The 14,890-nt window shown below is 39.6% G+C and overlaps 2 protein-coding genes across 2 annotated transcripts in view; one reads left to right on the top strand and one right to left on the bottom strand.

Annotated features, from left to right (window-relative positions):
- The window catches only part of LOC139552326 (zinc finger protein 721-like), a 135,745-nt gene extending 123,336 nt beyond the window's left edge, over positions 1-12,409 (top strand). The window contains 3 exon segments of the mRNA XM_071363954.1: positions 9,447-9,511; positions 9,889-10,078; positions 11,540-12,409. Of these exon segments, the coding sequence (XP_071220055.1) occupies positions 9,447-9,511; positions 9,889-10,078; positions 11,540-12,342 (1,058 nt within the window). The 3' untranslated portion in view covers positions 12,343-12,409.
- Positions 1,709-4,406, bottom strand: LOC139549603 (zinc finger protein 32-like). The gene is made up of 2 exons (XM_071360261.1): positions 3,819-4,406; positions 1,709-2,951 (listed from the first exon to the last, which is right to left on the bottom strand). The coding sequence occupies exons 1-2, from the start codon at positions 4,123-4,125 to the stop codon at positions 2,335-2,337; spliced, it is 924 nt and encodes a 307-aa protein (XP_071216362.1). The 5' UTR covers positions 4,126-4,406; the 3' UTR covers positions 1,709-2,334.
- Positions 12,410-14,890: the final 2,481 nt, after the last annotated feature.

Raw genomic sequence — 14,890 nt, 5'->3', positions numbered from 1 at the left:
GATTTGTCCGTAGAGCTCTGAGACAGTATTGTGTCGAGGCACAGATCTGGGGAAGGGTACCAAAACATTTCTGCAGCATTGAAGGTCCCCAAGAACACAGTGGCCTCCATCATACTTAATGGAAGAAGTTTGTTCTTATTATTATGTGTAGTCTGAATCCGTGAGGCTGCAGGGATTTGTAGTCTTAGTGGCCTCTATCATACTTAATGGAAGAAGTTTGTTATTATTATTATGTGTAGTCTGAATCCGTGAGGCTGCAGGGATTTGTAGTCTTAGTGGCCTCCATCATACTTAATGGAAGAAGTTTATTATTATTATTTGTAGTCTGAATCCGTGGAGCTGCAGGGATTTGTAGTCTTAGTGGCCTCTATCATACTTAATGGAAGAAGTTTATTATTATTATTATTTGTAGTCTTGCATGTCATCTACTTTGATGCTAATAAGCATTTACAAATAAGGTTTATTACGGATCCCCATTAGTTCCTGCCAAGGCAGCAGCTACTCTTCCTGGGGTTTATTAAGGATCCCCATTAGTTCCTGCCAAGGCAGCAGCTACTCTTCCTGGGGTTTATTATGGAGCCCCATTAGTTCCTGCCACCCTCCCCTAACCCGGACGACGCTGGGCCAATTGGGCGCCGCCCTATGAGACTCCCGATCACAGCCGGTTGTGATACAGCCTGGATTAGAACCAGGGACTGTAGTGACGCCAATGACAAGCACACCCATAACATGATGCAGCCACCACCATGCTTGAAAATATGAAGAGTGGTAGTCAGTGATGTGTTGGATTTGCCCCAAACATAACACTTTGTATTCAGGATAAAAAGTTAATTTCTTTGCCACATTGTTTTGCATTATTACTTTAGTGCCTCATTGCAAACAGGATAAATGTTTTGGCATATTTTTTCTGTACAGGCTTCTTTCTTTTCACTCTGTCATTGAGGTTAGTATTGTGGAGTAACTACAATGTTGTTGATCCATCCTCAGTTTTCTCCTATCACAGCCATTAAACATTGTAACTATTTTAAAGTCACCATTGGCTTCATGGTGAAATCCCTGAGCGGTTTCCTTCCTCACCAGCAACTGAGTTAGGAAGGACGCCTGCATCTTTGTAGTGACTGGTTGTATTGATACATCATCTAAAGTGTCATTAATAACTTCACCAATGATGCTCAAAGGGATATTCACCAATAGGTGTCTTTCTTTGCGAGGCATTAGACAACCTACCTGGTCTTTGTGGTTGAATCTGTGTTTGAAATTCACTGCTCGACTGAGGGCCATTACAGATAATTGTATGTGTGGGGTACAGAGATGAGGTAGTCATTCAGACATCATGTTAAACACTATTATTGCACACAGAGTGAGTCCCTGCAACTTATTATGTGACTTGTTAAGCAACATCTTTACTCCTGAACTTATTTAGGCTTTTAATTACATTTGTAAACATTTCCAAAAACATAATTCCACTTTGACATTATGGGGTATTGAATCCATTTAACCCCAGTATCTCTACTTGCACATTCATCTTCTGCTATTCACATTCACATTCCCTACCATTCCAGTGTTTAATTGCTATATTGTAATTACTTCGCCACCATGGTCTATTTATTGCCTAACCTCTCTTATCCTACCTTATTTGCACATGCTGTATATAGATTTTTCTATCTATTCAATCTAATAGTATCAGTAAAATCAATCTAATAATCTAATAGCATCAGTAAAATCTGTTGAAATAAAACCACAGATAAATATACCTAACATAGTACAATCTAATAGCATCAGTAAAATCTGTTGAAATAAAACCACAGATAAATATACCTAACATAGTACAATCTAGTAGCATCAGTAAAATCTATTAAACAATACATCACAATACAGCAGAAATAGTTACACATTATAGAGATCCATTCATGGATGTACAGGTCTGTTGGATAAACCTTCAGAAATAGTTACACATTATAGAGATCCATTCATGGATGTACAGGTCTGTTGGATAAACCTTCAGAAATAGTTACACATTATAGAGATCCATTCATGGATGTACAGGTCTGTTGGATAAACCTTCAGACATAGTTACACATTATAGAGATCCATTCCTGGATGTACAGGTCTGTTGGATAAACCTCCAGAAATAGTTACACATTATAGAGATCCATTCATGGATGTACAGGTCTGTTGGATAAACCATCAGAAATAGTTACACATTATAGAGATCCATTCCTGGATGTACAGGTCTGTTGGATAAACCTTCAGAAATGTCCGCTGCTGATTTCTTCCAGGTGTCCATAGCGGACACCCTGGTCCTGTGAATCCTGGCCGTGGACAAATTCTCAGTCAGAAACACAAGTCAGAACACAGCCTCTCTATTCTCTCGTGTGTTTTCAGGTCCTCTGACTGGGAAAATGTCTTTTCACAATGAGAGCAGTGGTATGTCTTCTCCTCCTGTGTATTAGTATGTTGGAAACGCTTTTCTCCTGTGTGTTTTCTCTCATGCTTTTTCAGACTCCCTGACCACCTAAAACTCTTTTCACACTGGGAACATTGGAAAGGTTTTTCTCCTGTGTGTGTTCTCTCATGCGTTTTCAGGCTCACTAACCACCTAAAACTGTTTCCACAGTGAGAACAGTGATAAGGCTTCTCTCCAGTGTGTATTCTCTCATGCTTTTTCAGGACCCATAACCACCTAAAACTCTTTCCACAGTGAGAACAGTGATAAGGCCTCTCTCCAGTGTGTGTTCTCTCATGCCCAACCAGGGCCCCTAACTGAGTAAAATTCTTTCCACAGTAGGAACAGTGGTACGGTTTTTCTCCTGTATGTATTCTCTCATGCATTTTCAGGCTCCCTAACCACCTAAAACTCTTTCCACAGTGGGAGCAGTGGTGTTGGTTAGGCGTCTCTGGGTCTGTTTCCTCTGAGGAACTCTTCCCGTTGTCAGAGTCTGGTCTCTCTCCTGCCAAAAGACAAACAGATTATTTAGTTAAACAGAGACCTGAATGAAGCCTGCATTAAATAAAATTGTCTTCCTATGAGGTTTAATCTAGACTAGATCCTTCAATAACCTGAGGTCCGTCTTCACAACCTTACATCATTAAAAATAAACTTCGTGACGGTGAGATTTAAAAACAAATAATGTAGTGCTCCAAATCTAATCTCTCAGGGAATGTCATGATGTCATAATAAGAGCTCTAAAATAATAGATAATGTCATGGTTACAGGCTGAGCAGAGCTCTATAATAATAGATAATGTCATGGTTACAGGCTGAGCAGAGCTCTATAATAATAGATAATGTCATGTTTTAGGCTGAACAGAGATGGTTGTTTGCCATTCTGTGAGACAATTAAGTTGTGATTTTGTGGTGGGGGGACTCTGATGGTATACACATGTTACAGTTAAGCAATAAGACCCGAGGAAGTGTGGTATATGGCCAATATAGCATGGTTAAAGACTGTCCTTAAGCACGAGGCAGGCAGAGTGCCTGGATACAGCCCTTAGCCATGGTATATTGGCCATATATCACAAGCCCCTGGGGTGGATTATTGCAATTATAAACTGGTTACCAACGTAATTAGAGCAGTAAAAATACATGTTGTCATACCCATGGTATACGGCCTGATATACCACGGCTGTCAGCCAATCAGCATTCAGGGCTTTAATCACCCATTTTAAAATGTAGCTTTAACATTATATTATCACATAAATTCCTATAGTACAGAACAACATTTTCAAGTATAGCATTTCAGTAGCATGCTGCTTAAAAACCACACATTCATTCAAAACCTTTAGAGAGTTAGAGCCCGTTTTTAAGACAGTACTTACTGGTGGTAATCAGATCTCCTGACTCCTCTGTCAATATGACCGTTATCTCTCCCTCTTTCTCCTTCTTCACTCCAAAAACTGCATCCTCCTCTTTCTCTTCCTCCTCCTCTTCTTTTACTGTAACATCTTCCTCCTCTTTCACTCTGAACGCGTCTTCCTCTTCTTTCACTGTAACAGCCTCATCCTCTACTTCTTGTTTTACTGTAACACCCTCCTCTTCCTCCTCGACAATGTTCAGCCCCAGAGCTTCTTTCTCCGTCCAGCAGACCTCTTCTTTAACTGGAGGGGGGATGTTTAGGGAGCTCATGGTCGGAGATGTTAGCTAGCTAGTTAGCATTAGCGACTAGCCAAGCGCTAGGCAAATTTAAGACGTCTGCCTGACTAACAACGTAAATATGAAAATAAATGGGGCAACTCGCTATAAAACAGAAGTATGTCTAAAACACATAGGCAAATATGCACTGAAACAGTCTGAACAGCTTGAATGTTTAGGCCATGTCGCCTAGCAAGCTACTGAAGTGACTGACTCGCTGTTGTTGTTGAAGTGTCCCGTCCACTAGATTATACGTCACACTGGCAGCATCGTCATCAGCTGACTGGAGTGGGTAACGCACTATAAGGACATTTTTATTTTATTTCCTGACAAAAAATTGTATTTTAAAATGTATTTCATTAAATAATATTATATTGATACGTCCAAAGGAAAGCATGTGTTGATTGATTAGTGAAGATGTGTAATGAATGAGAATTTAAACTTTACATCTAACGCTGCATTTAAGGCAATGTCATATTCATTCAGTCAAACAAACGCTCTGCAGCGTCTGGTTTAACAGTGATCTACGTTCTATGAAAGCTGCTGGGAGCAAACTGGAGAATAGCTAGAGGAAAACAACGCTAACTGTGCATCACCAGGCCCTGGTATATCACCAGACTGCATACAAACCTAACTGCATGCATAGTCCCTGGTATATCACCAGACTGCATACAAACCTAACTGCATCCCCAGTCCCTGGTATATCACCAGACTGCATACAAACCTAACTGCATCCTCAGTCCCTGGTATATCACCAGACTGCATACAAACCTAACTGCATCCCCAGTCCCTGGTATATCACCAGACTGCATACAAACCTAACTGCATCCCCAGTCCCTGGTATATCACCAGACTGCATACAAACCTAACTGCATGCATAGTCCCTGGTATATCACCCATAGGCGGAAATCCCAGGGGGGACGGGGGGGACACGACCCCCCCATCTTGGGGAAAATAGGATTTGTCCCCCCCAATATATCACTGTAAACATAACTATGTAATTTCAATAATATTAATAATACGCAATGAAAGCACTTGTGCTGATTATAGACACTTAATAGCGCGTTTTTAAGTTTCAAAAGATTGCGACCCCCCCCGCCCTTTGCCTCACAATGGTTTGATCCACTGCCAGTTCTTTAGCTGGCAAGGTAATAGAGGGTTCGTATCTACTGTCCGAAAGGGACATGTACGTAACTGACGTGAGGTTAATCCAGTCAATCCATAGCAATGTTATTTATTTATTTTTATGTTGGCAGGGTTCACACACTAGCTGAATTTGCAGAGCTAGCGCGCAAACTAAAGCAAACATTAACTATCAAGCTAGCTAGTACCTATTCCATTTATGTGGCGTCGTCAAAGATGTAATCTTTGCTATCGTCAGTTTATTCCAAGATCAGCATGCAGCTGTAGTGCTTCGACGTCCCTGTGATAAGGTTAGCGATAAACTGAAGTCCAAACTGAACAGAACAGAACTACACTCTCTTCTACCATTGTCTTAAATATATATAATGGTCTCGTTGCAAAAGATAAATTGTCGCTAGTGAACTATTTTTTTTTTTTTTTTTGTTTCACCTTTATTTAACCAGGTAGCAAAGATTATAGCAAACACACAGAAACGGAATTGGTGCTCGCTAGCTTTACAAATTCAGCTGTTGTGTAAATGTGTGTGTGTGCAGCTAGGCCAGCCAGCCAGGTAGAAAAATGGCAGAAAATAGTAAGAAGACGGACATCAGAGTATTTGTCAGTACACCAAAACGCAAAGTAAGAACTCTAGTAGCCTAATATCTCAAAGACTAGTTGATAAAATGTTCATAAGAAAGAAGTGAAATGCTAATGGGAATGTTTCACAATGATGTCATTAGGCAGAGCAGGCAACAGCAGAGCTGGGGACAGATTGGCAGAGACAGGGAGTCTCAGGTAAGTTTGTTGAGTCTTTGTTTGGCAACATTATGAAAGGTTCTCAATTTTTTTGACTTGTAAAATAGGGACATAATTGGAAAATGCCATGGATACCCCCACTCTCAACTTAAACTGGTGACTAAACTAAGATTTGTTTAAGGCAATGGTATTGCTGTTGTGATTAATTGTGTAGTTTTGGGTACCGGTAGTTAGGAGTACGGCAAACACCTTATTTATTTTCTAGGAGACAGACTGAGTCTGTGAGGGTGGTGAAAGGGAAAGAGCCAAGGAGAGAGACTTCAGAGGACAGTGTCACAGCCACGGCAGGACCAAGTGTCACCCTTGTTGCCAGCAGCACCAGTATAGGGGACAGTGGCACAGCATTGTCCAGTTACCACAGTGATGGCACAAAACCATATCAGCCACACCCACAATTTATAGAACCGCAAACTCTTGCCAACAGAGTGTTGACGTTTCAAGAGAGATGGTTTCGCGATTTCCCCTGGCTACATTATAATCCATCAATAAAAGGAGTGTTGTGTTTTCACTGTAGCCAAGGGTTTTCAAGCCAGCCATCTTTTGGCCAAAGAGCTGATGCTGCCTTCATTAGTGCAGGATTTAGGAACTGGAGAAAAGGCCTTGAAAAATTCACAGCACATCAAAATTGCCAAACCCACCGCCACTTTGTAATTGTAACAGCACACCAGCTAAATCCAATCAGTGTCCAGTTATGTCCAGCGCGTGGGTTAAACAGCTGGATGACGCAAGGCATTGCTTGATGAAAATTGTTAGTTCGGTGCAGCATGTAGTAAGACAGGGACAAGCCTTTAGAGGCCACACGGATGACAGTGGGAATTTATACCAGATTTTGAAACTTAGGGCAGAAGAGGATGATCCCATTTTACTGAAGTGGTTAACAGAGCGTACCACAATGTACACAGGCCCCAAAGCACAGAATGAAATTCTGAACATCATGGCCAATAGTCATTCGAGGCATTGCAGCTGAGATTAGGTCTCTTCCGATTGTACAATTTTCATTAATTGTTGATGGTACTCAAGATGTCTCTGGTGCTGAACAGGAGAATGTCTGTCTGCGTTATGTTGACCATGACCATGTCCCTCACAAGGAGTTTATTGGGCTGTACAGGGTGTCGGAGACAACAGGCGAGGGCATTGCGAAAGTGCCAACGGATGTGTTGTTGAGGAAACCCGCAAACATATGCTAGGTTCTTTTGTTCAGTAGTGTGTATAGCAGTGGTTCTCAACCTTTTTGGGGTACTGGAACCCCTGCATATTTTGAGGCAAGGCAGGCAAGGTTTTGAGCAGTCCTCAGGGACCTCCACCCCCTCTATATTATATGTAAACTTACTGGAAACCTTGTGGTACTGACTACATTCATTACACTTTTTTATTTCACGGACCCCTTGCAATTAGTCCATGGACCCCTGTTTGAGAACCCCTGGTGTAATTGATATTTGTTCTTTTGTTTAGTAGTTTTCAGGACACTTACAAATGATTTATTTCATGTTATTTTATTTAAAATGGCCTACTTTGTGCGACATACTTGTCCATAGCTGCTGTTTGAAGAGTTGAGACACTGACTGAGTTGAGACACTGACTGAGTTGAGACACTGACTGAGTTGAGACACTGACTGAGTTGAGACACTGACTGAGTTGAGACACTGGCTGAGTTGAGACACTGGCTGAGTTGAGACACTGGCTGAGTTGAGACACTGGCTGAGTTGAGACACTGGCTGAGTTGAGACACTGGCTGAGTTGAGACACTGGCTGAGTTGAGACACTGGCTGAGTTGAGACACTGGCTGAGTTGAGACACTGGCTGAGTTGAGACACTGGCTGAGTTGAGACACTGGCTGAGTTGAGACACTGAAGGATATTTTGTTTGATTTATTTGGGTTTTTCATTGAAGTAGTTATTTTGCTTTTAGAACTACTTATTTTAAGCTTTTTGTTCTTGCAAAGATATTGTAGACTCAGGCCAGGTGGACATATTTAATGACTATATAAATGTATCAGAAAAAGTCCAATTAAAAGGTCAATTCAATACGGAGACCAACTTTGTGATGGTTCTCAATGGAGATTCTTTTAGATGTGATCACACCATGTTCATTGTATTTATGAAAACTACACCCATACAGTGTACAGTACCATTGTCACCTACTGACCTTTCTTGATATTGCTGGTTGTAAGTACGAATACCTGCATACATACTGGACTGGTAAGGAGCACTGCTATAACTATTATTAGTAGTAGAATTATAATGATTTAAACATTTGAACAAGTTGGGAAAACCCTTCAGTTAACTACTGTACCTATCAATTATCCAGTTGTAGGAATTATGGTTCCTCAATATACATTTAACAACGTATGCTATGTGTTACAGCACTACTTTTGGTGTCCCCCTCAGGAATTGCTCTTGAGAAAATTTAATGTAATTGTCCCCTCCAAGGTTGATCTCAGATTTTCGCCCCTGTTTGTTTCACCATCATGGAATCTATCTATTTTGGATGTTGGAGATATTCCCTGCCATCATTCTGTGTGTCTCTGCTCTTCTGATCTGCAGTCATATTTTAGTTATTTTAGATGCAGTTAGATTTGTAAAGTCTGGTGATATACCAGGGACTGGGGATGCAGTTAGGTTTGTATGCAGTCTGGTGATATACCAGGGCCTGGGGATGCAGTCTGGTGATATACCAGGGACTGGGGATGCAGTTAGGTTTGTATGCAGTCTGGTGATATACCAGGGCCTGAGGATGCAGTTAGGTTTGTATGTAGTCTGGTGATATACCAGGGACTGGGGATGCAGTTAGGTTTGTATGCAGTCTGGTGATATGCCAGGGCCTGAGGATGCAGTTAGGTTTGTATGTAGTCTGGTGATATACCAGGGACTGGGGATGCAGTTAGGTTTGTATGCAGTCTGGTGATATGCCAGGGCCTGAGGATGCAGTTAGGTTTGTATGTAGTCTGGTGATATACCAGGGCCTGGTGATGCAGTTAGGTTTGTATGCAGTCTGGTGATATACCAGGGACTGGGGATGCAGTTAGGTTTGTATGCAGTCTGGTGATATACCAGGGACTGGGGATGCACAGTTAGCGTTGTTTTCCTCTAGCTATTCTCCAGTTTGCTCCCAGCAGCTTTCATAGAACGTAGATCACTGTTAAACCAGACGCTGCAGAGCGTTTGTTTGACAGAATGAATATGACATTGCCTTAAATGCAGCGTTAGACGTAAAGTTTAAATTCTCATTCATTACACATCTTCACTAATCAATCAACACATGCTTTCCTTTGGACGTATCAATATAATATTGTTTAATGAAATACATTTTAAAATATTTTTTTTTTGTCAGGAAATAAAATAAACATTTCTTTATACTGCGTTACCCACTCCAGTCAGCTGATGACGATGCTGCCAGTGTGACGTATAATCTAGTGGACGGGACACTTCAACAACAACAGCGAGTCAGTCACTTCAGTAGCTTGCTAGGCGACATGGCCTAAACATTCAAGCTTTTTAGACTGTTTCAGTGCATATTTGCCTATGTATTTTAGACATACTTCTGTTTTATAGCGAGTTGCCCCATTTATTTTCATATTTACGTTGTTAGTCAGGCAGACGTCTTAAATTTGCCTAGCGCTAGGCTAGTCGCTAATGCTAACTAGCTAGATAACATTTCCGACCATGAGCTCCCTAAACCTCCCCCCTCCATTTAAAGAAGAGGCGGTCTGCTGGACGGAGAAAGAAGCTCTGGGGCTGAACATTGTCTTGAAAGAGGAGAAGGAAGAAGAGGGTGTTACAGTAAAACAAGACGTAGAGGATGAGGCTGTTACCCTGAAAGAAGAAGAGAAAGACACGTTCAGAGTTAGAGGAGGAGGATGTTACAGTAAAAGAAGAGAAAGACACGTTCAGAGTTAAAGAGGAGGAGGATGCCGTTTTTGGAGTGAAGGAGGAGGAGATAACTGTCACATTGAAGGAGGAGAAGGAAGAACAAGAACAGGAGGAGGAGACAGGGGATCTGATTAAGACCAGTAAGTACTGTCTTAAAAACAGGAGCACAAACTATTGATGAACTGATGCGTGGTTTTAAAGCAGCGTTCTACTGAATGTTGATGCTTGAATGTGTTATTATTTAATGTAAGAATTGATAACTACACTGTAAGATGTGTATACCACCAAAGAGCGGGTCACCAACAAAACCGTAACGATGGATTAGCAAATTCACAACTTTAATGTCACTCAGAATTGACAAACAAGATATACATGACACGTTTGATGTGTGTTGCTATAGTAACCCGTGGGGGGTGATGTGTGTTGCTATAATAACCCGTGGGGGTGATGCGTGTTGCTATAGTAACCACGGGGAGTGGTGTGTGTTGCTATAGTAACCACGGGGAGTGGTGTGTGTTGCTATAGTAACCTGTGGGGTTGTGATGTGTGTTGCTATAGTAACCCGTGGGGGGTGATGCGTGTTGCTATAGTAACCCGTGGGGGGTGATGTGTGTTGCTATAGTAACCCGTGGGGGAAGTGAACACCCAGACAGTGGACATCTTTGAAAACAAAACCAGGAAGCTACTTCATCGTTACCCAGAAAGGATTTGATGTTGAGATTAAAAACGGCTGCATTGGCCCTTTAATGTAAGATACATACGGCTTCTTATGTGTTTTATTTATCCAACATAACTACCTTACCGTGAATGATTTCAATTAGAATAGTCAACAAGAAACAATAATAATATTAACTACGAATACATACACCCTTCTAGCTAGCTGACCACCGATTTTCATTGCAATTCTTGTAAGTTAAGTTATGAGAGTTTTCAAAAAAGTAATATGTACACATTTTGTGGGACATTCTGTATATTTTAAAATTCGACTGCATTTAATTTAATATCAAACTTTTAACCTCAGAAATATATCTAACGGGTTTGCTAATGTTGTTAGTTTAACGTAGTTGATAAATGTTGATAGAACTGCATAGTAACTATAGAGCTCTGTTCAGCCTATAAACATGACATTATCTAGTATTATAGAGCTCTGCTCAGCCTATAAACATGACATTATCTATTATTATAGAGCTCTGTTCAGCCTATAAACATGACATTATCTATTATTATAGAGCCCTGTTCAGCCTATAAACATGACATTATCTAGTATTATAGAGCTCTGCTCAGCCTATAAACATGACATTATCTATTATTATAGAGCTCTGTTCAGCCTATAAACATGACATTATCTATTATTATAGAGCTCTGCTCAGCCTATAAACATGACATTATCTATTATTATAGAGCTCTGCTCAGCCTATAAACATGACATTATCTATTATTATTATTAGGGCGGCCACCAAGTTTTTATTGATGGAATGTTCTGAAAACTGACTTCAGGTTTTTGAGGAATCTAGCCTCACAGGAAGACAGTTTTATTTTATGGAGGTTTAATTCAGTTCTCTGTTTAGTATTTAACTAGATACTCTGTTTGTCTTTGGTAGGAGAGGGACCAGACTCTCACTCTGACAGCGGGAAGAGTCCTTCAGGGGACCCAGACCCAGAGACGCCCAAACCAGCAAGACAACACCTCTGTTCCCAGTGTGGAAAGAGTTTTAGGGGGTTAAGGAACCTGAAAGTACATGAGAGAACGCACACAGGAGAAAACCCTTACGATTGCTCCCGCTGTGGAAAGAGCTTTACCAAGTTAGGGAACCTAAAAGAGCATGAGAGGACACACACAAGAGAAAAGTGTTTCCAATGTTCCCAGTGTGGAAAGAGGTTTACCAAGTTACGGTACCTGAAACAACATGAAGAAATACACACAGAAGATAGGAAGACCTACCACTGCTCTCAGTGTGGAAAGATATTTACTGGGTTAGGGAACCTGAAAATACATATGAGAATACATTCTGGAGAGAAGCCTTACCACTGTTCCCACTGTGTAAAGAGTTTTAGGTGTTATGCGAGCCTGAAGGAGCATGAGAGAATACACACAGGAGAAAAGCCTTACCACTGTTCCAATTGTGAAAAGAGTTTTACTCATCGAGGAAGCCTGAAAGCGCATGAGAGAATACACACAGGAGAAAAACCTTTCCAGTGTTCCCAGTGTGAAAAGAGTTTTAGGTGGTCAGGGAGTCTGAAAAAGCATGAGAGAATACACACAGGAGAAAAACCTTTCCAACATACTAATACACAGGAGGAGACAACATACCGCTGCTCTCATTGTGAAAAGACATTTTCCCAGTCAGAGGACCTGAAAACACATGAGAGAATAGAGAGGCTGTGTTCTGACTTGTGTTTTTGATTGAGAAATTGTGTTTTTGTTCATGCTACATTAAATCATATTTTATGAATGAAATCATACTGAAAAATAGGTCTACATTTTTTGGGGTTCAACTCAAGACATGATCATGTCGAAAATCGGATTAAATAGTAATAAAAATATTATGTTTTGATTATGAATTTCAGATTGATTGAATGCAAATGTAAACCCCTAAATGTTGTTCACTATATAATTGGGATATTTCAAACATGTTAATTATTAAATAGATTAATATTAGTATTTCTTCATTCAGATTGTCATTGTAAATGTGAATTGGAAATTAAGTAAATGACATATTATCTTTGGGAAGTCTATTTGATTCTAAGTTGGGACTATAATAATATTTAGAAGATAAATACACAAGGCAGAGTACGAGAGAGACAGAGGACGAGAGGTCAATACAGTAATCAATGGAAATAGTGTTTTTTCTGTAACAAGGAATTATTGACTGAATTATTGATTGAAATAGTGTTTTTTCTGTAATAGGGAATTATTGACCAATGGAAATAGTGTTTTTTCTGTAATAGGGAATTATTGACCAATGGAAATAGTGTTTTTCCTGTAACAGGGAATTATTGACCAATGGAAATAGTGTTTTTCCTGTAACAGGGAATTATTGACCAATGGAAATAGTGTTTTTCTGTAACAGGGAATTATTGACCAATGGAAATAGTGTTTTCCTGTAACAGGGAATTATTGACCAATGGAAATAGTGTTTTTCTGTAACAGGGAATTATTGACCAATGGAAATAGTGTTTTTCCTGTAACAGGGAATTATTGACCAATGGAAATAGTGTTTTTCCTGTAACAGGGAATTATTGACCAATGGAAATAGTGTTTTTCCTGTAACAGGGAATTATTGACCAATGGAAATAGTGTTTTTCCTGTAACAGGGAATTATTGACCAATGGAAATAGTGTTTTTCCTGTAACAGGGAATTATTGACCAATGGAAATAGTGTTTTTCTGTAACAGGGAATTATTGACCAATGGAAATAGTGTTTTTCCTGTAACAGGGAATTATTGACCAATGGAAATAGTGTTTTTCTGTAACAGGGAATTATTGACCAATGGAAATAGTGTTTTTCTGTAACAGGGAATTATTGACCAATGGAAATAGTGTTTTTCCTGTAACAGGGAATTATTGACCAATGGAAATTGTGTTTTTCCTGTAACAGGGAATTATTGACCAATGGAAATAGTGTTTTTCTGTAACAGGGAATTATTGACCAATGGAAATAGTGTTTTTCCTGTAACAGGGAATTATTGACCAATGGAAATAGTGTTTTTCCTGTAACAGGGAATTATTGACCAATGGAAATAGTGTTTTTCTGTAACAGGGAATTATTGACCAATGGAAATAGTGTTTTTCCTGTAACAGGGAATTATTGACCAATGGAAATAGTGTTTTTCTGTAACAGGGAATTATTGACCAATGGAAATAGTGTTTTTCCTGTAACAGGGAATTATTGACCAATGGAAATAGTGTTTTTCTGTAACAGGGAATTATTGACCAATGGAAATAGGGTTTTTCCTGTAACAGGGAATTATTGACCAATGGAAATGGACCGGGGCCGATCTCGATGCCTTGCCTACGCACACTCTGCATGTGATGCTACCTTGCTGAAAACCCTCACAATTGCTGTCCAACAGATTTTGTCATGGAGTTTTCATTCAGTAGGGTTTAGAGTACATTTCATCTTAAGAATTTTAAATACGGTTGAATACCTTTCAATTAGAATGTTGTTTCAACAGATGGAAAATGAACAGAATCTAGTTCTAGAATCTAATCTATCAATTAAATGGAGAGAACAGAATCTAGTTCTAGAATCTAATCTATCAATTAAATGGAGAGAACAGAATCTAGTTCTAGAATCTAATCTATAGAATACATGGAGAGAACAGAATCTAGTTCTAGAATCTAATCTATCAATTAAATGGAGAGAACAGAATCTAGTTCTAGAATCTAATCTATCAATTAAATGGAGAGAACAGAATCTAGTTCTAGAATCTAATCTATAGAATACATGGAGAGAACAGAATCTAGTTCTAGAATCTAATCTATCAATTAAATGGAGAGAACAGAATCTAGTTCTAGAATCTAATCTATCAATTAAATGGAGAGAACAGAATCTAGTTTGAGAATCTAATCTATCAATTAAATAAAGTCATCATCCGTCTCCAACTGGTTTAAAAATACTCTGATCTTGTAGATTATTTAGGTACATTTTAGGGTTAGGAAAGTATGTATGAATCATAAATAACAATATTCATATAAGTCTACCCTAGTTCTTACTAATCATGGAAGTGTGATGACTACGGCCCAATCGTACATTTACATAAGTGTTCAGACCCTTTACTCAGTACTTTGTTGAAACACCTTTGAAACACGATTGCAGCCTTGAGTCTTCTTGGGTATGTCGCTACAAGCTTGGCACACCTGTATTTGGGGCATTTCTACCATTCTTCTCTGGAGATCCTCTCAAGCTCTGTTAGGTTGGATGGGGAGTGTCGCTGCACAGCTATTTTCA

The sequence above is a fragment of the Salvelinus alpinus genome, chromosome 2 (assembly GCF_045679555.1).
Source record: "Salvelinus alpinus chromosome 2, SLU_Salpinus.1, whole genome shotgun sequence".
NCBI lineage: Eukaryota > Metazoa > Chordata > Actinopteri > Salmoniformes > Salmonidae > Salvelinus > Salvelinus alpinus.
The sequence above is the reverse complement of the archived record's forward strand: the minus strand, read 5'-3'. Positions and strand labels throughout refer to the sequence as shown.